Source organism: Canis lupus, chromosome 8, assembly GCF_003254725.2.
Source record: "Canis lupus dingo isolate Sandy chromosome 8, ASM325472v2, whole genome shotgun sequence".
Lineage (NCBI taxonomy): Eukaryota > Metazoa > Chordata > Mammalia > Carnivora > Canidae > Canis > Canis lupus.
In genome coordinates this window covers 34,986,634-35,011,386 of record NC_064250.1, presented here as the reverse complement: position 1 = coordinate 35,011,386, position 24,753 = coordinate 34,986,634, and the positions used below count along the sequence as shown (strand labels likewise).

The 24,753-nt window shown below is 44.4% G+C and overlaps 1 protein-coding gene across 2 annotated transcripts in view; it reads left to right on the top strand.

The window, feature by feature from the left end:
• RTN1 (reticulon 1) overlaps positions 1-24,753 on the top strand; it is a 215,853-nt gene that overhangs the window by 111,392 nt on the left and 79,708 nt on the right. For both annotated transcript variants that reach the window (XM_025443725.3, XM_049113638.1), the window contains exons 2-3: positions 7,612-8,385; positions 16,198-16,962. In XM_025443725.3, the coding sequence (XP_025299510.1) occupies positions 7,612-8,385; positions 16,198-16,962 (1,539 nt within the window). The remainder of the gene's footprint in view (positions 1-7,611; positions 8,386-16,197; positions 16,963-24,753) is intronic.

Sequence of the window (24,753 nt, the reverse complement as noted above, 5' to 3'; positions counted from 1 at the left end):
TATAACACCTAGTGCTGCTCATCCCATCACGTGCCCTCCTTAATGCCCATTACCCAGTCACCCTATCTCCCCACCCATCTCCCCTTCCGCAACCCTTTGTTTCCCAGGGTCAGGAGTCTCTCATGGTTTATCTTCCTCTCTAATTTTTCCCCACTCAGTTTCCCTTATGAACCCTTTCACTATTTCTTATATTCCACATATGAGTGAAACCATATAATAATTGTCTTTCTCCAATTGACTTATTTCACTCAGCGTAATACCTGCCAATGTACCTTTTCTTTCTGTTCATGTATACATAGCATTGAAATAATGTGACAAAAAAACATTATTTTCCTCTTTGGAAATCAGAGAGCAATATTCTATGCACAAATGATAAATAGGCTGGGATAGTTATTGTTTATGTTCCAAAGGTAATTCTTTGCACGGCAGAGGTAACTTAGAGCTTTCTCTGTATTGAAAGCATCAAGGTAGATAGAATGCGCCTGAATTAGGTGAGCAGATTAGGTAGTGATGATGATTGTAGAACTCTGTGAATATACAAAAATTGCAGAACTGTACACTTTACGAGGGAATTTTATGGTTTGTGAATTGCAAAACAGTAAAGCTATTTAGAAAGGCAGGCTGTAGGAAGTCCATGTAGGATTTTAGGAACCTTTTCTTAAGATCTAAGGAAATTATAAATGTTTACCTCCTCTTTCCTCCCAAACATGATTGTCCCCCAAAGAACGTCATAGAATCACATTTTCACCTTTAGACAAAATATATCCCACACTTCCAAGCTCATCAGAATTTCCACTCCCATTCCATCTCTGTGCTCTGCAGCTTTATGCTTTCCAAGGCACCACTGAGAACTGTCAGAGAAACTTAAACAGTGGTTTGTCTGCCAGGCCAGGTTTTTCCCTCTGCTAAAGTGAAAACTCCACAGGCAGGGCAAGTCCTGGCTTTTCATATGGTGGTGGGGGGGGGGGGGGGACACCGACAAAAACCCCAAAACTTGCTGAATCTTTTTTTATTAAACATTAATTTTGCAATCTCAACAGCTAAATCTATTATCCTGACAGGCAAGCTTTAAATAAGGCAGGAAATTGGAGAAAGAAAGAGTAGTTACTCATATTCTTAAACCCCAAACTTGCCATCAGCTTTGGCTTAGCGTCTTTTGCTAGAGAATGCAGGCTCATTTTTCTTTTTTGTACTCTAATAACTAATCACATAGATAAAATTTTAAAGAATGGATATACCTGGATTTTTCAACACCCATTTTTTATGTTAAATCACATACCACTTAATTTCAGGAGGAGAATGTTTTCTAGGTGACATGGAGGCTCCCGGAGCCTCCCTGGCATAGTCATCCCTCATAAATGGCTCTGTTGTCAAATGTGTCACAGCCTCCATACTGTGGGCCTGCTGATATCTCAGTGCTCAGAAAAGATGAGTGGGAGTTTCAGGGAAAAAGCCTTACAGCCTAAACGGTGCAGGCTACAGCCATCCATCACACAGGCAGCCTAAGGGCAAATGATTGTAAGGAAAAATGAATGCAGATTCACTCCGGGTCACTGCTTCTGGCCTTTAATTCTTGAATTTTAATGTGTATCTCTCATTCCACCCCCACTGCCATTCCAGTTTGTTTGGTTTTTTTTACCATATCCCCTTTTAAAAATATATTTCTCAATTTAATGGGACTAATGTCCCTTATATCTGTAAGTATTGGCTCTATTCAAACAATCATTGGTGTTTTCTGTTTTGTTTTGTTTTTAATCCAGAGAGAAGGGTAAACCAGATTTTTCTTTTTTTACCCCCCCCCCCTTTTAAAAAAATATTTTAAACCAGATTTCTCTAATGGAGCCTATCTACCTCTGTGCTGAGAAAACCTTTTGGTGTCATCAGTCTTTCTTTCTGGCATTCTCTGTTTCCATTTCAAAGCAGTAAGGGGGCTTTATTGAGTTATAAAGTATCATCTTAAACCATAAATCCCTTCTCTTAACCGGGAGGAGTCAGAATGAGGTCTATCCACAAGGGGAGAAACCTCACCCATAGACACTGAATACTTCTGTTCCTTTTTTGTCTATTCTCTTGGTAAGTTTCAACTGTTCACATTCAAGTCAGACATCACCACATGCACAGCAGGATCTACGTCAGTTGCATCACTAAAAAGTACTTAAGGAACAACCACTTGCTCATGATGCTGTGCAGACAGCCATGGCCTTGCTCTCTGGGGACTTGAGCATTTAAGGCAGATCCCAGAGTGCAACATGAGTGTGCTTTGTCTAGATTTAACTCCTGATCGCACCTCATTACAGATAAAGTACCAAACTAATAGGCAGGTGGGAATGTGTTGCAAATGGCTAGTATCCTTTTTGGAAAATAGAGGTAATAATAAAATCTATAGCTCTCATTTATTGAGTGTGTACCATATGCTCAGTACAGAGCTAAGTGCATTATGTCATTTAATCCTCCTAACAGCCAATACAAGAGGAGCTTTTCCTGCCCACATTTTTAAAATGAATAAACTGACTTACAGAGAGGCTCCCATAGTCTTGTATGTAGTTTGTAACCAACCGATAGTTACAAAACTAAGCTGTAGGCCACCAATTCAAGGAACTCAATTATGTGAGGATGAGTCAGAGTTTAAGAACTAAAGGATTTTAGGATTGAAACTTTCCTTGGAGAATGTAAAACCATCTTCTGCAAGTTGTCTTTACCACCTCATTCCTTAGTACTGCCAGGGAATCAAAAATATAAAATAAAATAAAACACTCACCTTTTATGAAGTCCCAGAATTTGTCTAGCTCGTTATTAGTATTTTTGACCTAGGACATGAGTAGACACAAAAGCCTGATTTTATCCACACATGTGATCCAATGACAATAGTTTGAGCTTGTTTTCATTCTTCTTCCACTTAGCTTTTGGCTAGAAATAGTGGCCTATGAGAGTCCTTCAGGGTTTGTGAAGGTTTTTTTGTTTTGTTTTTGTAAGCACATTCCTAAAAACCTACTTGTAAATTGAAATTTTATTTATTTATTTATTTATTTATTTATTTATTTATTTAAAGATTTTATTTATTTGTTCATGAGAGAGACACACAGAGAGGCAGAGACACAGGCAGAGGGAGAAGCAGGCTCCCTGCAGGGAGTCTGATGCGGAACTCGATCCCAGGACCCCGGGATCACAACTTGTGCCAAAGGCGGACGCTCAACCACTGAGCCACCCAGTTGCCAGGCATCAACTGAAGATTGAAGGTTCAATCCCATTTTAAATGCATTCAGGAAACTGAATTCACTGTGCCCTCTGGTCTCGCCGCTGCCTCTTGAGAGAGCATCTGCAGATCCACACATTGACTCTCGATGTACATCTGCCTCCACCCAGATCAAACTTCTAGACGGCCAAGGAAACAGCCAAAGAGAATGAGGAAGTCAGTTCCAAGGAATCTTTGGTTATATAAAGAAAGTAGTCATTTCTAGCCCAGACAAGGAAAGCGCTTTTATTTGGTGGATTTGTATTTAACAATGTAACAATATTGGTTCCAACCTGGGGCCACTGGCTTTTGCTCTCTGCCTCAGTTCTCACATTGGGCAGCTCTGCAGGAAGTGCTGACAAGAATTGATTGGCTTTCCTGAGCCTTGAGGCTCAGCTCCACTTCTCTGTTCTAACAATCCCACGAGACTCTGCCCTCACATAATTTACGGTCTAGAAGGACTTTCTAGTTTCACGAGTTCTATCTAACAGGCACTATATAATGTATACACATTTCAGTAAGTTAGGACTGAAGAGAAGTGTTCAGGATATTCAGCTCAGTGTAAGAAAATGGGACATTATTTGTTGCTGATTTTATGAGGATCCTAACATGGTCCCATCTAAAATGTGTGGTTTATACAAATGACTTTGTTCTTCTTTGTTTTTTAAAGATTTTATTAATTTTTTTAGAAAGTGAGTGTGAGCAGGCAGAGGGGCAGAGGGAGAGAGAATCTTGAGCAGACCCCCCACCGAGTGCATGGAGCTGGTCGCGGGGCTCGAACTCACGACTCTGAGATCCTGACCTGACCCAAAACCAAGAGTAAGATGCTTAACCAATGGAGCCACCCAGGTTCTCCATGGCTTTGTTCTTTTTCCTCCAGTTGGTGGTATGTGCAGAGTATGGCAACAGGGTCCTATCAATTTTATGCTGGGCTCTTTGAGCAAGACGAAGCTGACAGAACAAGAATTTCAGGGGTAGGAGTTCTTCTTAACTACTGATTCTACTTATAGACTCACAAATAATGTAAATGTACCCCAGATTCCATTCCCTGAGTTATCATTATATGTCTGGGAAGCCTCTATTCTTTATGGCATCACCTTGGGGAAAATTATATTGAGTCTCTTTTATAGGTTAAGGGATAAGAAGTAAAGGAGGCTGTGTGTGACTCTGGCGGCAGCCAATCAGTGTAAAAGTCAGAGAAGCTTGAAAGGGACTTCTGCAGTTGTGTTATCCAGTCTCCCATTAAATGCTTGCTCCTGCCTAGACAGGTGCTGGGCCCCTCTCTATCTGAGTGCCCCGGGGGATTAAAACACTCTTATTCCTGAGACACAGCACCATCATCTTGCGGAATAACTCTAATTCTAGACTGTTCTTTCACATGACAGATTAAAAACATCCTCTTTGTAACTTGCATCAGTTCTAATTTGTTTTCAGTAGCTGTGTAGGGTAAGTCTACTCACCGACTGATTGGTACATTCATTCATTTATTCATTTTGTATCAAGTACCTACTATGTGCGCTATAGCGTGCAAGACATGAGCCTCAAACTCCAGAAGGTGGCAGGTTAGTAGGACATGACATGGACACATACTGCATAAGCAGAATAAATTAGCTGCAACGGTAAAGAGAAAGGAGGACAATGGGAAGGGGTCACATCCTGACAGATGTGGTCAGCGAATTCATTGTGGAGGAGGAAGCATTTCAAGCTACTTATATTTAATGGCTTGAGGCAGAGATTTGGATGTGAAGATTGGAAGGATAAAGTGTTGGGGATGTGATGGTTGTTTATATTAGCCAGAGCTCAGAGTTTGAACTGGCGAGTGGAAGGCAGGTCTAGAAGGGCTGACGGAGTGAGTGTGAGGTTGTAAAGGGCTTTGTGTGCCCGGAGTGGAGGCTAAGTGAGAGGAGCAGCCAAGACAGAACTGTGAGTGAGAAGGTATGGCCTTCACATCATCTCAAATGCCCGGCTGCAGAATTTAAGGATTTCCCAGTGAGACAGGGTGGAGCCCTGGGGCCAGTGGCTGTGTATTGGACAGTTGGGTGTAGTAGGAGAACTGATGGCAGGAGACTGTGGGCCATGTGCCAGGTATAGGTGGTCGGGACCAGGAGCCCTGAGGTGGCTCCTGCAGGGGAAGCATCAGGTGGGAGCTGAATGATAACGACTCTGCCACAGCCCTTGACACCACCTACTACATATTCTCCAGGAGAGCATCCTCTTCCCTACTCTCCACACTGCCAGGCTCATTATATCCCTGGGCAAGACCCTCCTTACTTTCTGGTGACTAATTACTTACTAATACATAGAAGTACTTCCAGAGAATTGTGCTAGAGAATCCCAAGGTCCAGATGTCTGTGGCGAAATACCTCAGGATTGATTCCCCTTGCTTACAGTGAAGTCTACCTATGGACTGAGCCCATATGGTGAAAGAAACTTTAAAATACTTCCAACCTGTCTTCTCACACAATCCTATTATTTGGGTTTTATTCTGAACTTCAAAATTACCTTCTTTTATTTGGCAAGTATTGGAGTACTTACTATGTGCCAGGCCCTGGTCTAGGTGTCGGGCTACCTTAGTGAATAAAACTGCCCTCATAGAACACACCTCAACAATCAATAAATAGGGAATCAATAAATAGGTTAATTAAGCGTATTGTAGAAGGAGACTAGTGTTATGAGAAAAAGAAAAGGTACAGAGAAGGGTAGGAGAGCACAGGGTTGCCAGGGGGGTAGGGAGGGGAGGGCCAGTTGCAATTTGAGAGAGAGAGTAGTCAGAGTCATCTTCCTTAAGAAGGTGACATTTAAGCAGACTTGGTGGTGAAGGGGTCAGGTTGGCAGGTATCTGGGGGAAGAGATCTCTAAGGAAGGAAAACAGCAGGTGCAAGGTGGGAGATGCTGGAGGCGTTGCGCTTTTTCATTCCTCAAAGATATGCAGTGGCTTGAGTAACCAAGAAGAGAGCTAGGAAAAGACAAAAGCCAAGTTTGTTTGTAATAAAACTGATTCAAAATTACTTTAAAGAAAACTTCACAAAGTGACTTAAGGAGGTGTGAAGAGTATTAGGGAATGTTTCCTAACTTTGAGATCTATTGGATTTGAATCCTGGCTGGGATTTCCTTATCTGTAAAATGTGCCTAATGATAGTACCCTTCTTCTAGGATTGCTCTGATGATCAAATGAGTTAATATTAATTTAATGCTTGGAACTATCTCTGACACATGGCAAGCACTTAGATATTAGCTATTATTATTATTATATTATTATTATTGCTACTACTTTTTTTTTTTACTTTTATGAATTGATGCCCTGGAATATTCTTTGAGTATATCCTAAGGGCTTAGTGCATGTTTGTGTGTGTGTATTTGTGTGATGTGTTGAGAGTGTGGGGCTCGGTTTACAGAAGAGTTGTGAGAATTAGATAACTTCCCACTGTTTAACACCTGATAAGGCCTCAATAAATGTTAGTTTTCTTCCCCTCTGGCAGCATTTTATAGCAGAGAAAGACTATAGAGGCTTCCCTCTATAATTTTGCTTGCTATTAGCAAAATGTTTTGGCTGGTTTACGAAGAGAATAGAGGCCAGGTGAAAGCATTGCATAGACTCAAACTTTAGAAACTTGTTTTGCCCTTAGCACCACCAGTGGAACCCAAAAATTCCCAGTGGGTTGTTTTGAAAATCACTGGAAGATAGAAAGTGGGGGGTAGGTAGGTGAATGAGGAGGGAAACAAAATGAGGGGAAAACTGAAGAAAGAGGGAAGCGCTTATTAAGGTGATACCCCTTGGGGATGAGGCCAGTGGAAAACGAGGGGGTCCCTTTCTCTGAGGACCTTTACAAAAAGAAGGGACAGCACCAGTCCAGGAGAAGCAGATGTCCCTGCCTGAAAGGGCCAGGCCAGAGCATCTCTGGGGGCCTCTCCCAGCTCTCTGAGTCTCCAAGAGCAGCCCGTTCCCCCACTCAGCTGTCCCACTGTTGCATTTATAGACTTGAACAAGCCCACATTTCCAGCTGTGTTTAAAGAGCCAGTAATACTTGAGATACAAAGAGGGATTCTGCTGAGTAATACCCTGAAGGACCAGTTCCTTGTATAAGGAGATAGTAGATTTTGAAAATTCAGCTTTCCATTCCTCGGGTGTCTGTCCCCGAGCTTCTCTGAGTGTGACAGCTTACGTGAACCTGTGCGCTCTGCTCCCAGGAAACCACCTGTGCTGTGGGCCCAGAGGGGGACAAGGAGCATGAACATGATGAGTGTGCTCTGAGGAAGTCCAAGGGCTTCAGGAGAAAGGATGCCGTGTCTCCCCAGGACCGGGGTGGGTGGCGGGTGAGGCAGGAGAGAGACGGGAAGCCAGACGCCCACTCACTGTCTGCTGCTGTTTTGATTCATAGGTGCGGCAGATGTCTCCAGGGCCGGGGATCATACCTTTTCAACAGCGTCAAAGGACAGGGAAGGATCGTGTTACACATCTCTGATTTCCAACATCTGTTACCCACCTCGGGAGGATTCCACGTATTTCACTGGAATTCTTCAGAAGGAAAATGGCCAAGTCACCACTTCGGAGAGCCCTGGGGAGTTGAGTACCCCAGAGCCCGCCTTACCAGATGTGCCTGGGACAGAGCCTCGTGGCTTATTTAGTTCTGATTCTGGAATAGAGATGACTCCTGCAGAGTCCACGGAAGTGAACAAAATCTTAGCAGACCCCCTGGACCAGATGAAAGCAGAAGCCTATAAATACATTGACATAACCAGGCCCAAGGAGCCGAAATATCAGGAGCAATGTCACCCCGCACTGGAAGAGAAAGGCTCGGACTTTAAGACGAAGGACACTGGAATCTTGACAAAATCCGAAGAGGCTCGTGAACCAGAGAAACCAGTTCCTGTGGAGGGAAAAATCCTCAAGGACCATTTATTTGAAGAATCAACATTTGCACCTTATATCGATGATCTCTCTGAAGAACAGCACAGCGCTCCTCTGCTCACTGCCCCTGTCAAAATCACGCTGACCGAAATCGAACCTTCTGTTGAAACTGCGACCCAAGAGGAAACCCCCGAGAAGCAAGATGTCTGTCTGAAACCAAGTCCTGACACGGTCCCCACAGTCACCGTCTCGGAGCCTGAAGATGACAGCCCGGGATCAGTCACACCCCCGTCTTCCGGGACAGGTAAGGGAATGGTATTCCCTGCCTTGGGAAAACGCAGGATAGGGAGATCTGAATATTAAAGGATGTGAATCTTCATTCAAAATATTTTACTATAGGATCCCTTTAAGGCTCAGTTTAACTGATTTAATTAACATACATCTTTTTCGGCCTTGTGCCCGTGGTACAAAGATTGAGATTGGGGTTTTCCTAAAAGTTCTATCAGATTTGTCTTGTAAGGTGTTTCCTCGTTTGAGGGGAGAGGTAAAGAAAGATGATACACTGGAACATGAAAATTCTCATGTGACTCTACCAATCAGAGCAGAGAGGGAGGTGCTGCCTGCTTCTAGATTAGCTTCCCATTCAGACTTCCAGGTCTCCTGGGGAGGACATCACAGAGAGAGCATTCTGCCTGTCCTCCCTGGACCAGCTGGGCCACCTGGGACAGGGCATTGCACATTCCTTGCCTTAGCTCCAAGTATGTACAATGAAGAAGGGGCTGGGGTGCACATCAGGGTCTTTAGGGGGATGTGAGCAGTGAGAGGAAACCTAAAAAAAGGATACTCTTCTTTGTCCTTCAGTTGACTCAGTGGAGCCATTTTTTGTCTTTTTACCTTGTTGAAGTTCTGCATACAGTTTTATTTTTTATTTCTTTTTAAAGATTTTATTTATTTGAGAGAGAGAGAGAGAGAGAGAGTGCACGAGCACAAGCAGGGGGAGGGGTGGAGGGAGAGGGAGCATACTCTCTTGCTGAGCAGGGAGCTGGACTTGGGGCTGGATCCCAGGACCCTGGGATCATGACCTGAGCCCAAGGCAAATGTTTAACTGACTGAGCCACTCAAATGACCCTCAGTTTTATTTCTTAAACATAGGGAATAGATTTGATTAGAATTAAAAATTTCAGAATTCACTAAGCTCTGATCTTTTTCAACTTGAAAATTCTCCTACTGTGACCCAAGGCAGGGAGTTAAACCACACTCAGTATATCCTCTCAAATACAAAGGGGTCTCCTGTACCCAGGTGAGGGGTCAGGGTAGTAGCAGGAGCATCCCCACTCTACCCTGTACCACCACACCCCAGGTGGCAAAGGTGGAGCCTTTACATCTCTACCTCTCTTCAATGTTCAGGAAGCATCAGGATGGAGAAGATAATGAGAGGTTTTTGGATCTTCCCCTTCTTCCAGTGGCTGGCATTCCTACCCTAGTCAAAAGTGATTTACAAATCTTTCCTATATCCAAAAATTGATTTTCAGTAGTCAGGTGCAAGAGCTTTTACTGAAGTCTTAAAACAGATCCAAAGCCTATTAGGAGTGATTGCTCTAAATCCTGATAATACAGTAAGCGCAGGTGTTGAGAGGACTTAATGGAAGTCCCTCCAGTCCTGTTTCCCTAAAGATTTTAGAATCAATTTCTTCCCTTCCCTAGCCTGATCTCAGATTCATTCACCTATAAAGCTCCAAGGGTCTTAAAGATCCACTGCACCACATCCCTAATTTTCAAATTCATTCATTTACTCAACAAACACGTTCTATATACATTCTTTTGGTCAGGCACTCTACGAGGTACTGGTGAGGCTGGAACTGAAACAAACAAACAAACAAAACACCAGTTTCTGCTTTCCGGTAGAACAGATGACCAAGGAAATAGTCACACTCCAGTGTGATTTGTGTTCTGAGAGAGGGAGACATAGAGCGCTGAGGAGCATTGGGAATCCAGCAGTCCCAGGTCAGCAGAGCAGGAGGAAATAACCAGGTAAAAGGGAGGGTGGCTTTCTATTTTGAGGAGGTTCAAGGACATGGAGGTGTGAGGCCACAGTGAATTTCCATGGGATATAAATTGAGATTTGAGTAGTGACAACAAATAAGGAAACTGAGGCTCCAAGTGAATTAGATGTGACTTGTCCCAGATTACAAAATGATTTAGGGACTTACCTGAGTCTTGAAGCCTCCTTGTGGTCTTCAAGATAATGCATCATAAAACCCTTCTGTTATTCAATGACATAAAGGTATTAATGCTCTGAAGATGTAAGCTATACTATCAGTCATGTTTTCTCAACCTACAGGGTTGTCTGGTGGTCACTTTAGAAGAACTGCAGGCAGTCTCCAGGAAGCATGAAATGCTCCAGCACATTCATTCATTTACATGACACATGCCTAATGTAAAAAATACAGTTTGCAGAGCTGATGAGAAAGACCTGATATGATATAGGGTTTAGGGATTATTAAGAAATTTCCTTTTTTTGTTTTGGTAACCATAGCCCATTGGGGTTTTGGAGCAACTTCAAGATACGACAAAGACAGATTTGGCTGACATGATCTTGGAGTTTTATGACCTTGGGTTGTCCACTTAACAGCATTGAATTAGGGCAAAGGCATTTTTTTTCTGTAGTTGCTCCAAATAAACATTCTTTTTTTAAAATATTTTATTTATTTATTCATGAGAGACACAGAGAGAGAGAGAGAGAGAGGCAGAGACACAGGCAGAGGGAGAAGCAGGCTCCATGCAGGGAGCCCGACGTGGGACTCAATCCTGGGTCTCCAGGATCAGGCCCTGGGCTGAAGGTGGTGCTAAACCGTGGAGCCACCTGGCCTGCCCTCCAAATAAACATTCCAAGTAAAGTATATTCAAGAAAGAGAAAGTGTCAAGACCCAGTACATAGTTCTCTCCCATGTTCAGCTCCTCTCTCCACACATGCCTCACGTCATAACACCTGAGTCAAATGACAACAGGTAAGAATAAAATTAACAGGAAAGCTAGGAGGAATTAGTTTGTCACTGAGGCCTTTCTCTTTGTTCTTTCTATCCTAAGAGGTTACCCTAGTTCCCTCCCCATCTTGTGAGCCCCTGGCACTCTGGGCATGTGACATTCTGGTAATAATGATTCTAATTATCTATCTAATTCTAATCATTCTAATTATGTGAATTATGAATCAGGAGAAATTCTCATTTAGAATAATTTTAGCCACAGACCCTGAAGCTTAAGCAAGGAGTCTAATATATTTCCTTCAATTCCAGGAGGTTATTCCATTTTGTAATTTTCTCCAAAGTACTGAACTATTTTCATCATGTTAGTAATACACTCTGAGGTACAGAGGCAAAAGTTCTTACAGCTTACACACTGGAAGTTTCTTCTCAGCAAAGATCAGTCATGAATACAAGTGAAGCACTCTAGGAAAACATGCTCAGTGTCCTGATGCACACCAGACCATTGGCCGACTGGCACCACGTTGTTTCTGACACGATGCCTAGATGTATGTTATGGTGGTCATGGATGTTCTTAAAGATGTTAGCCTCAGAAAGGATAGTAATTAAGAGGTCAATATTAAACCAGCTTGTCTTAGTAAGAAATAAGCAATAAGAAGTAAATCAATTATGCAGCATCTGAAATTTTACAATCTGATTACTAGAAGGATCGATAGAGTGTTGAGTGTGAAGGGGTCAAGGATGGCCTCTCTGAGAAGGTGACATGTGACCCGAAATCTGAATGAGAAGAAGGAGCTCACAATTCAAAGGAAGGGGTCAAAAGAGGACCCAAGTACAGAGGAAAGCAAGTGCACAGGTCCCAAGGCTATACTATTTGGGAACTGAAAGATGGTGCAAAGAAGTATTAACCTTAAAAATAAACAGTTATTTTGCCAACAAACATTGGTTATTGAGGAATAGCAGAGCATTACAATTCAGGACATGCTATCTATGGTAAACCCATAGGCAAGTCCAACAAAGGAGAGGAGCATTGTTTTATGGATAAGACCAAGGAAGTTGGGAGGGATTGTTTTGAATGCAAGTCCATGGGAGAAAAGCAAGAGTTCAGGGTGATGATGATTTTTCATTGCCTGAGTTGCAGAGGTAATCAGCTTCTCCTAGAAGATTCATATACATCTTTTTGTTTTGGGGCCTGTAAGTGATCATTCTTTCCTATTGATGATTCTTCTATTGAGGTTTGTAATTGATAGTTCTTCCTGTAATTGGCATTGAGTGGTATAGCACCCTCATCTAGCCTCTGGACTCTACATTAGTGAGATTTCCTTTTATTAATTTTTAAAGGAGCAAAGGTTAAATATGGCATAGAACAGAGCTGCAGAGGTGGGCTGGGATTCCAGTGTTAGGATGAAGAATTTGGGTTTTGTTCCAAATGCAATGGGAAACCACTGGAGGGTTTTAATCTGGGAATAGACATCATTCATTCATTTATCCCTTCACTTGGGTTGACCATTTACTCCGTGCCAGGCATTGTCCCATCACCACTGGGGATACAGTGAAACCTAACAAGATTTCTGTTTGCATGGAGCTTGCATTCTTGTTGGGAAGACTTACACACAAGTTAATAAATGTATAATATAGTATCAGGTATTTGTAATGGTAATGAAGAAAAATAAAGCAAGATACAATGTAAGAGAGTGATGGGGGTGGTTGTGAGGAAAGGCTTCTCCCTGTTGAGGGCTGGGAGGGAATGGGGTGGGGGAAGGAGCAAATAATGCTCCTTCATACCCAAGGAAGAGGTGCCAGGCTGAGGTGACAGCCAGTGCCTGAGGTCTGGAGCTAGGCATGTCTTGTGTGTTCAAGGAATAGCTGCAAGGTCACTGTGGCCAGAGTGGGGAGAAGGAAGGGAAGGGTGGCAGGGTCAGATATATGTTTTCAGGGATCCCTGGGTGGCGCAGCGGTTTAGCGCCTGCCTTTGGCCCAGGGCGCGATCCTGGAGACCCAGGATCGAATCCCACGTCAGGTTCCCGGTGCATGGAGCCTGCTTCTCCCTCTGCCTGTGTCTCTGCCTCTCTCTCTCTCTCTCTGTGTGACTATCATAAATAAATAAAAATTAAAAAAAAACAGATATATGTTTTCAAATGATCCCTCTGGGTGATGAGTGATGACTGAGCCAGGAATACAGGGGAGACCGAATGGCAGTATCCTTCATAGCTGGATGGTGGCACCTGCAACTTGGTAAACTGGCCCCTGTTCACCTTCCCTTTTGTCATTCTAAATTATATCATCATAATTAGCAGCAGCAGCAAACCCGTCTCCCCAGGCAGGGCAGTTCTAACCTTCTCAGTTTTCATAATCTGTTCAAGTATTTTTGTTGACAGCTTCTAGCTTTGCTGTGTCAGTCGTGACGCATAAGACCAAATATCTTAGCTAGAGGCCCATCAATTTTAAAACTGAGAGTATAAGAACTTCTATTTTGTTTTAGTTTTCCCTCCAATTCCTCCTGGTACTTCGTTATACTTTTGGTTCCCATGAAGAACGAAGGACAGCCTGTATAATTTCTACCGAGAAGCTTTTGACTCATAATAAGGATGGATCCCTTTCAGAGTAGTACCTTCACCTGCCCAAGATGAAATACATCATGCCCTTCCATTCCCACATCCCACAGCTGCCTGATACCATCCTTCCTCTTGTGTAAGTGAAACAAGATTCTGGAGCCTTTTCTAAATGCTCTCAGTATTTTTCAACTGGAGGTAGGGTTGCCATATAAAATACTAATATTTCACAGGACATACATACACTTAAAACATGCATAGTTTAGCATAGATTCAAATGTACTGGATATCCTGCATTTTTATTTGCCAAATCTACCAACCCTAACTAGAGGTGACTATTAGAATTACCCTTTGAGTTATAAAGTACGATGGGTAGGCCCCTTCAGACTTTCTTCGACTAAGGCAGAATTTCTTTTTTTTTTTTTTTTTAATTTATTTATGATAGTCACAGAGAGAGAGAGAGAGAAAGGCAGAGACACAGGCAGAGGGAGAAGCAGGCCCCATGCACCGGGAGCCCGACGTGGGACTCGATCCCGGGTCTCCAGGATCGCGCCCTGGGCCAAAGGCAGGCGCCAAACCGCTGCGCCACCCAGGGATCCCAAAGGCAGAATTTCTGAGGGTAGTTTTGAGCACATGATTAAAAAACCACTGTTCTAAAGATTTCAGCTAGTCTTCACATCAGCCAGCTCCTGCACTGGGTCCTAGAGATATGACAGTGAACAAAAAGATGTTGGCTGCCCTTTGCCCTTCTGGTGCTTTCAATCTGGGGGTGAAAGAAAGTGGAGAAGGGTGAAGATACAGATGGTAATCAAATCATCACACAAACAAATACAAAGCCACTCAGGTCTCCTAGTTGTAGAAAATGAGTGTACACTAGCCAGTCTCCTGATCCATATAGCACCAGGCCATCTTGCACACGGGGCCCCTTGTAGCCCTCTGAGCCTGAGGCCTGGCCTGCTGCCTTCATGATCAGCTAGGAATGTTGTACAAGCAGGACTTTGGTCAGACCCGTTGGGCATCCTTGTGATACCCAGGAATCATTGCAACTCCCACCTCTGGGCCTTTGCACTATTGGCTCCCTTTGTTTGGCATGTTTTTTCCTCTGATTATTGTCCTGAGCCACTCTCTTGCCTCCCTATGTGATGAATTAGGTTACTTCTCAGTGAGGTCTATCTTGACTATCCTATCTAAAATTGCAGATTCATCCCCACCTTGTTCCAACCCTCCTGATCTCTTTACCCTACTCTACTCCTTTTTTTTCACAGCACTTAACATCTTGCCTACTATAAACTTTACTCATTTACTATATATAATTATGTATTGTGTTCTCCTCCACTAGAATATAAGCAGAGATTTTGTTACCTGTTTCATTCACTAAATGTCCCAAATGCCTAGAAGAAAGCCTAACACACAGTAGGTTCTCAATAAATAATAGATGAATGAATGCTGTGTGGATAAAGGATAAAATCAATGCTGTTTTATAAAGAATTAGACAAATCTAAAATGTTTTGTCTATCGGGTTCTCCCACAATCCTAAAGCAACAAATTACCTAGCCATAGTCTGCTCCCCTTCCCCCTGCCAAATCAGTGACATCAAAGCTTTGGAGAAATGAAAAATATTTCTGGCTTTTAAAAGGGCCAGAGACCACTGTCTGGGATATTGTGAAATAAGGCCCTACTGTACGACAAGGGAAAAACCAAGCTCCCAAAAGCTGTTGTCATGGTGATCCCGGGTCATCTCATCTAAGGGAAAGAAATATCAGCAAGATTGCTGGTGAAGTTTTCAGGCCATCTGGATAAACATCAGGCAGAAGGCAGGCATTCACCCAGGGGACTGGGGGTGACTCTCAGGTTTTGTTCTTCTCAAGAGGAGGGGAAGAAAGGAAAAAGAATGATAGTGGGGTCTACCATTAGAAGCCCAGGGAGATTGTGCATTACGGTAATCTGCACAGCCTGTTCAGGAGAACTGGCAAAAACTTTCTCTTCTATTGCTCTACTTTGTTACGCTTTTCACTAAAAAAGAGTAAAGGTATTGCTTCTTATGGGGAATGTAAAGCTCAGAAGTTAGATTCTATACAAGGATCCATTGAAAGAGGGAACATGAAAGGATGAGGAGTAATGGGTGGTTTTCAGATTTGTTGATACTGGTGGGCCAAATTAGAGGGTTCTGTACATCAGATTGCCTGATGCAATCTGTGAATTTGGAAAAGTTCGCTGATAAGGGGTCAGAAATTAAAACCATGACTTCCAGAATCCTTGTCACATTGAAATAGATAAACCCACTGAGGGGCTGTTGCCAAGAAATTGCTTTGTCATTTTTAAAAGTAGCTAGGTTAAGACAGAAGGGTATGCAAAACACTGATTAATTGGGCCATAGCAGTAATTAGCCTTTTCCTTCAGGTGGCCTGCCTTTTCAGCATAGCCCTGGAAACAGACTATTTTTGTGCTAATGAGATATGTGTTTCTTGAGCAACAAGAAAACATCTCCCCTCACGGAATTTTGTTTTATTTCTTCTCTCTGTGTCCATCTGTCTGTCCGCGTGTGTGCCTCTCCGGCTCTTTTCTCCATTCGTGGGACGACAGAACCATCTGCCGCAGAATCCCAGGGGAAATGCAGCATCTCCGAGGATGAGCTGATCACTGCCATTAAAGAAGCAAAGGGCTTGTCCTACGAAACCGCCGAGAGCCCGAGGCCAGCGGGCCCGGGGCCCCAGAGGCCCGAGGCCAAGGCCCGGTCCGGGCTGCCGACGCTCCCCAGCCCCCTGGACCACGAGGCCAGCAGCGCGGAGTCCGGGGACTCGGAGATCGAGCTGGTGTCCGAGGACCCGCTGGCCGCCGAGGACGCGCTGCCCTCGGGCTACGCGACCTTCGGCCACGTGGGCGGCCCGCCGCCGTCGCCCGCCTCGCCGTCCATCCAGTACAGCATCCTGAGGGAGGAGCGCGAGGCCGAGCTGGACAGCGAGCTCATCATCGAGTCGTGCGACGCGTCCTCCGCCTCGGAGGAGAGCCCCAAGCGGGAGCAGGACTCACCCCCGATGAAGCCGGCCGCCCTGGACGCCATCCGGGAGGAGCCGGGCTCCCGGGCCGAGGAGGGCACCGCCGGCCGGGGCGGCCAGGCCGAGCCCGGCCCCCTGCCCCGGTTCCCCTCGGCCGCCCCCCAGAGCCGCCCCGAGCTGCCCTCTGGGGACGGGGACGGGGACGGAGCCCCAGCGCCGCCCGAGGGGCCCACTGCGCAGCGGGACCCTGCGGACCCGGAGAGTCCCAGCCAAAGCCCCGTGGCCACCAAGGGCCCCGAGCCGCCAGGTCCTGGCGTGGCACCCCCTCCGCTGTTCCTCAGTAAACAACAAGGTAGGGTGACAGCCTTCCTCCCTGGGTGCTCCGAAGTGTCGGGCAGCCTGGCGGTTCAGGCCCAGCCCTGTCGCCCTGTCCTGGCGGGTCCAAGAGATGGCCAGAGACCGGGGGGACGATGGAGAGGAGAGGTCGGGGAGGATCAGATTCACAGCTGGGACTTGGTGGCAGAGCCACGTGCGCCAGGTGGCCCCGCTGGCTTAGCAGAGGCCCCGTGCCCAGTAATGAGCACTCCCACATACACTCCTGGATCTCCTGAACGGGATGAATGCGTCCTTCCTTTCCCCCCAGGGTTGCATTTCCTCACCTGGGAAGAGATGCTGGCTCCCTTCCATCTTCCCACCCCTCCGTGATGGCGAGTGGCGCCATCCTCCTAGAGGCTGGAACCCACCGTTAGCACCCATGCACTTTCGCCAGCCCCGCAGGTTCTTCAGTGGGCCCCGGGGATCTCAGCACCTTCCTGTCTCTTACCCAAGGAGCGGGGATTTGGACCTTGATGCGGTCCAGTTGTTTTGGTGTCCTGGCTAGTCAAGAAGGACAAGGACCAAAGTTAATTCCAGAATTCTTCTTGTTCTTCGGCAAGATCTAAGTTAATTTTTAAAGTCACTTATCATTTAGGAATGATTGCAATTTGGCCATTGTATTTCTCCCACAAGGAACCTTGAGATGAAGTCTTTAAATGCAGGAGAAATGGAAGTTCTTATTTTTATCTTACAGACACTGTACGTGAATAATGTGTAGCATTCTTCTTTCCAGATCATCTACCATATACCTGACTGCACCTGTATTACCGACTTCAGGAAAGGAATCAGAGTTAGTGAATAAATTAGGCCCTGTGCAGCCTAGTCCATGGGCTGTGTTGAGTGAAGGGAGGAAATGTCTCTCCAGTTCCGGGGTGCAGAACACCCAGGTAGAACTTTCGTCAAATGCTCTACCACTGAGCTATACCCCCCAGGTAGAACTTTATAACAAACCCTCCAAGCACAACTTTATTCAAATTCCCCTCCCACCCACCTCCTCTGCTTATTTGCTTCTTCCAAGGTATTTTGCCTTTGGGGATAAATTATTTCAAGGGTATGCCCTCCTTCCTGTGTATATGCTAATAACTTCAGTGATATTGGTAGCAATTAAAGTGTTTCATATAAAAATAGTGGGCAGATCTTTCCCATTGTAGATCAGAAGCTAGCTTCTAAATTCTTTAACACATTGGAACTGGGGCGGGGCCAGGGGAAACTGAGAGGGATGTGATAAAAAGATAACCCTGCTGTGCATGGTGGCTGGTGGCTTAGACATGTGGCATCATGTAGGGTCCAATAGAATTGACTGTTGATTTCCCAAATAACTCTTCCCTGAGAGTTTAACGTGTATTTAGTGTGTGCAACAGTGAGGATATTTGATGACAGATTTAAAGTGGGAATGTATGTTTGTTAAGGTGAAGATTAAAACCAATTTTGGATTCCTTTGCTACCACTCTGACTGTGATGGGGAAGGACCCTACAAAATGCGGGGAGCCCCGGAAAATAGTATGAGCACAAACAACCTTCCATCCCTTTGGGACCTGAAGCCATGGAGCTTGCTTGAGTCCTGCTGAGCACAAGTTCATATCACTGTACTTGAATGAACATGTGTTTCCATTTTATCCTATAATGTCCCTGAAATGGTCATCATGTGTGCAGTGCCATTTAAATATGTTTATTCTCAAAAGCAAATACATGGGAAGGCTAATGAGGAGAAAACAGAATTGTGCAGGCCCATTTCTCTCCCCAGTAAATCTGAGAGACAAGTCTGACAGCTGGAACTGACAGAGTGACCAGCCGTCTGATAAAGGGCAAAGGCCACGGAAAACTGCAGCTGTGAATACAAAGGCTTCAGAGCATCTCTTGCAGCCAATTCTGGTGTCATTCTCACCCCTGCGTGAGTTGTCCCATATGGCTTGGACCCTCTGCTGCCAAGTTGAGACAGTGGAGAGGAGTGAGTGGCAGTCTTTTCAAACGATTCAGGGATGCCAAGGTGAATAACCTCTGCTCTCTGCACTGAGGGGTCCTTTGAATTCTAGTCTCCCGCCGAAACTGACTGCTCAGCTGCATTATCTACAAAGGAGTCTAAAAGGCCGTTCTGGGACAGCCAAACACCAGAGGTCTTGGGAGGATGACTCAGTGCTGCCAGCATGTAATTTGAGCTCCGAGGTTCCTTCTGGTCTCACCTGCTCCGTCTCAGCAGGTGAGAGGATCAGTGCTGCCCAGCCTCCCCGAGGCTGTTCTTCATCACTGTCATTGGGCAGTTGGATTGTGCTCGTGTCAAGCAGGACTCTGTCAGCAGTGAAGTCAGGTTGGTTGCCCGCTCTTGCCCACGGAAGCTGCTGGCAGTATAAATGCGTTTAAGTTCAAGTATTCACAGTATGCTTATCTCCCTGGTTTTGGAGCCATGCTGCTGATGCTAAGCTAAGTTGAGAAAGGTCCAGACTTATTTAGAATAAGGTCTGGCAAATATCTGAAGGCGTTGTAGTATATACTGTCGAGGAGCTTCAGGGTTTGCTGGTGTGCATGGCCTCATGAGGTCTATTTTTGGAGTTTTTCTGCCTTTCAGAGGCTCTGGTGCTGTTGCACTGGAGACATGTCATGTTCCAGTTTCCCTCCTCTGTGCTCTCCGGAACCCTCACTGCCCTGTAATTCTGCTCCCCGACACCTTCCAGGAAGGCCTCTTAAGAGTATCAGACTCTGAGAGCATAGCTAAGTTCTCACTGCTGCAAGGTTAGCCTGGACTGCCCGGAACATCCAAGTGAAAAGACGAGAAAGAGATTCTCAATAAAACACTGACACGCAGTGTGACTCATTGGGATGGCTGCGTGGAATTTATTTTACCCAACCTGCTTAATTGCAGGACTTTTTTCAATCAACATGTTCCTTGGGGTTCATCTTCTGGAGAACACTTTTTGGGAAACAGTGGTCTCTTCCTACTCATGTCTACTCCCTACATTCAGATTTCTTTACTTTGCAACTCGAAAATATTGAACCAGTCATGTGGGTCTTATGTGGGAGCCTATTAGATCTCACTGCATCCCAGACAAATAGAGTCAGAATCTGCACTCTAACAAGTGATTCCTATGCCTGGCAAAGCCTGAGAAGCAGTGTTTTAGACGATGGCAGTCAGCTTTCACATTCTTACCTGTAACCGTCCTGAGAAGGGTCACCAGTGCCACCTTCTTGCCCCTAAAATGGCCTCTTTTTAGTCTCATTTTTCTTGTCCTCTCTGGTAATTTAAGATCATAGCTCTGGCCAGTTAAAACATCAGTGAGAAAGTAGTGTATGTTTAGAATAATAAATATAAACCGAACAAAATGGTGCCAAATAAAAGCTACAGTTCCCCTACTCCACCCTCCTGATCTAATTCTCAGAGATACCCACAGCCTTTTGTTTTGGTTTTATTGTTCTGGTTCCTTTCAGAAATTTTCTCTAAGTGTTCAGATACATAACTTGTGATGGCACAAGTGAGATCACATGAACAGGCTGCTTCGTAACTTGCTTCCACTGACGGTAAAATCAGGGACAATGTCCACTCACATGAACACTGTTATCTCCTTCTTAGAACTGTTTCCACCCTTATCTTCCTGGTGTTACTCCTTCCTGCTCTACTCCTCACTCTCTGACCTCTTATCCAATCTTTTTTTGTTACCTTCCTTCCAGTTCCTCCCTCTTGCTTCTGAGTTCTGTCCCTGTCTTTCTTTGTCCCTTCTTTCTTTGCTGTCACCCACACAGGTTTTCAGCTACTGCCTTATGTGTAGCACCTCCCAAATCTCTGGCTTTGCAGAATTCTCCTGAGCTCCAAGCCCATTTTCCCACTGTTATTGGACATCCCATAGACCCTCCAAATGCAATTTGTTGATGCTACTTGTCAAAATCTGCTCCTTTCCTTCCTTTGTGCCCTTCCTGAGCCAATGACGAGATAGCATTTGGGCTTCACTTTGACATGAATTCAAATCAAGTCTGGATCTAAATAAAAACTCACTAGCTTAAGACAAGGTTAAAAGTACAACATGAATGTAAACATTTGGTGGAAGTCTTGTGGCAGTGTTTGGTCATAAAATTATCATCCAAATGATTCAGAATTTTTAAAAATATTTTATGTATTTGAGAGAGAGAACACAAGTGGCCAGGGAGGAGTGGAGAGGGGTAGAGGGAGGAGAAGCAGGCTCCCTGCTGAGCAGGGAGCCCAGTGTGAGGCTTGATCTTGGGACCCTGGGATCATGACCTGAGCCAAAGGCAGATGCTTAACAGACTGAGCCACCCAGGCACCCCCAGAATGTTCTTAACATTTGAAATATTATTAAAATAAAAATACAAAATGTGAAAATTCTCTTTGTGGGACTCTCAAGAATGCATCCGGTGACACCAGTCTGATAAATGTTGGTTTAAGCCAGTGGCCCCCAAAGTATTGCCAGAGCATCAGGTTCCTCAGAACTTCCTGGAGTCCTGATTAAAAATGCAGGTTCCCACTCTGCTCCTGCACCAGAACTGCAGAATCAGAGTGCATCAGGGCACAGACCTGTACTTATAATAAGCGTGCTAAAGAGAATTTTGGTTGTAAGCAGATGAGCTGGGCAGCCCAGACCTGTAATAAAAAACCACCTTGGTGAACATGCCCTAGGCATGTCATTTTTTAATTAGGGAGACTGAGGGGGCACTCAGCTGTTTCCATCCCTTCCTGTGCCCTGGGAAGCGGGCCTCTGTATCTTCCCTTTGTGGCTCAGCCCCTTGCAGCAGGGAAAAGCTTATGTCCTCCTTGGGGGAATGATTTGCAGGAAGGCTACCAGATGGAGGTCTTCTAAATAGACCTAGCATTTATGATGTTTATTACTGCTTCTCATTACTATGCCAGGTATTACTTCTGTCCTAAAACATTTGAAGGGAACCAAAATAAGTGTGACCCATGTACTTTTCTTCCTATAATTCTAAAAACTAGTCATCCTCTTTTTGTCCCATATTTATTTGCTTTCATGAGACTGAATTCATAAATCAGGCTGTAAAGATTCTTGGAAGGTCTCTATCTTTCACAGTGCAGATTTCAGAATCAGCCTAAGGACTAAGGCCCCTTCCACTGTAGCTGCTGCCCTCGAGCCAGCTTTCAAGAAGATGGACCAGGAACTGCTGGGTAGAGCTTGGCTTCTGTGAGGACATATGCAATGTATGACTTAGGTGGAGACATTGAGTCTTCCATCTTAGACTATTCGAAACGATTAAGCTACTTTTTGTGAGACTTTGCCCATTGACAGAAGGTGCTCTCCTGACCTAGGCATCCCAAATGAGGTTGCCAGTAAGCAGCTCAACCTCATTGGCTTTTCCTTCTGAGGTAGTTACAAAGTTAGCATTGTCTGGAAGATTAATCAATGTTTTTTGAATGGTGACTTGAAAACACTGGGGAGGTTTTCTTCTCAGGTTTAATTAGAATTGCTTCAAATCTTGGTGGCCCTGAAGCTTATTATTTCTAGGCACAGATATTCTTGACATTTCAACAGGCTGTATATATAGATCTGAAATGGTTATTATACCTCTGTAATATTTCAATGTCATTTTGGGGGGACATGGTAAACCTTAAGTCTCTAGTATATTTGCCTGGGCACAGAGTGGAGCATAGATTAGCTCCTAATCTGGATTCAAGTCAACCTTGAACTTGCCTGTAGAGATAGAGTTCACAGATGGCAAACATTATGGTACCTCTAATAAATAATGACCCTACTAGATGGATCCTGATTCACTATCCAGCCCCTGTACCCCTCACATAAATCATCCTTTCTTGCTGATATAATCATGCATCTTGAAGGATATAATTCACATGCTTCTAATTCTCAGAGGCAAGACTAACTCCAGAGGATTCTCCACCCCTTTTAAATGCTAACCTCACTTTCCACTAAAGTCTGGGTGGGATACTCATAGTCTCTGCACTTCTGGATTCTATCTTTGCAACCCCACAAAATACTCTAATACAGAATGAAATAAACTTTACCTAATATTATGCCAGCCTTGCAAAAGCAAGACCTTACCGATTCATTCATCCTTCTTTTGATTCAACCAACAAGGTATACTACATGCCTGATGCTATCAATATAATGCTGACAAGGCAGACATGAATCCATCTCTCATAGGTCTTGCATTTATAGAAACAGAGGTTTCAGTTAAAAAGAAAATCAATAGAGTGATGTGTGAGAGAGTGAGAGGGTACCTGTTGGTAGTGACACTTAGGTAGGAAAGTGAGAGAAGGAGGAAACTGTGTGGTTAGCTATGGCAAGAGATAATTAAAGAGAATTCCAAACAGTAGAAAATACAAAGGCCAGAGGCAGGAAAGTTCTGGGATCATTCTAGAAACTGAAAAAAAAAAAAAAAAAAAAAAAAAGTTCTGCATAGCTGGAGTATGGTAGGCAAAGGTGACAGTGACAAGAAATGGGATTGGAAGGTTAGCAGTGCCGTTTCATACCCAGACCAGGGAGCACAGTTTGGTCTTTATACCAACCATTGCAAGGAGCCATCAAAAGAGTTTTAAGCTAGGAAGAAACATGACCTGCTTTCTATTTTTTTAAGGCCACATTGGCTGCTATCAGGGGATAGTGTTGGAGGAGGACAAGTGTGGAAGCAGGAAGACTGATCAGGAAGCTAGGGCAGAAGTGCAGGCATGGGATCACAGTGACTGGGACAGGATGGTAGCAGAAGGAGAGGAGTGAATGGATTTGAAGTAGATTTTGGAGACTGATTTCATAGGACTTACTGATCCATTCGATGGGTGTTTGGGATGACTTTATTCTCAACACCTCTCAAATTATCTTTCAATTTTCAGTCACCATAATGATTACAAGTAGATGCAAAAACTTTTACAATAGGGAAAAAATACCCTAAACTTAGTGCTGTTTCACTAGTCATTGAACCCATTTTTTGTGTGTCTGCTGTTTAAAAAAAATCCATTTGAGTGATGATGGCACTGAAATATTCTCTCAATAGTTTGAGCTCTGTATCTAGTATGTTCCCATGGCCAAGCCATTGAGGGGGGTCTAATGGTCGTCAATGTGTTTAGGTGACTGTGATATTTGGTTGGCCTGAGACTGGACCTGGAATGAGGGTCAAATAGGGTACCTGTGGAGGTTAAAAAAGGCATGTGGTAGGATGGGCAGGGATTATGGACAAGCAGGTCAGTTATTTATACAGAATTAGGTACAAGTTTGGCTAGGGCCAGGAACTCACAAAAACTTCAGATAGCCTAAAGTACTGTCCTGGATATGGGTAAAAATTATACTAATAGACAAAGAAAAGCGAACAGCCTGCCAAAGAGCAGAGGTTAAAGTCAGAGAACAGGTGGAGTCTGAAGTAGGGACAAGCACACCACTGAGTCTGGTTATGTCATCTCAAAGCTACAGCTGACCATGGTCTTTGTGCTTGCTCAGTGCTTCCTGAGTCAGCGCCATTTCTATAATGATCCTTCTGGGTTTTAAATGACCTAGGTGTGAAGCAGCAGTCAGGTGAAGTATTGGTCCAGGAATTTTCTCTCTCCTTCTGGAGATTTGGGTCAGTTGGTAGGAAGAGAGGATTAGGTGCTGTGGGGAACTGTTTGGCTTTTCTCAGCAGGGTTCCTTAGTGTTGTTGTTGGACGATTTATATCAGAAGCTCTTTGTTAGAATACAAATTCCTAGGCTCACCCCACAATCTCCTAGGGAGGGGCTGAGGAATCCCAGTGAATCCTAGGTACACCAGAATTCAAGAATTACTGTTTGAGGCACTGTGTTGAGGTTGAATTTTCAGAACATTCAGG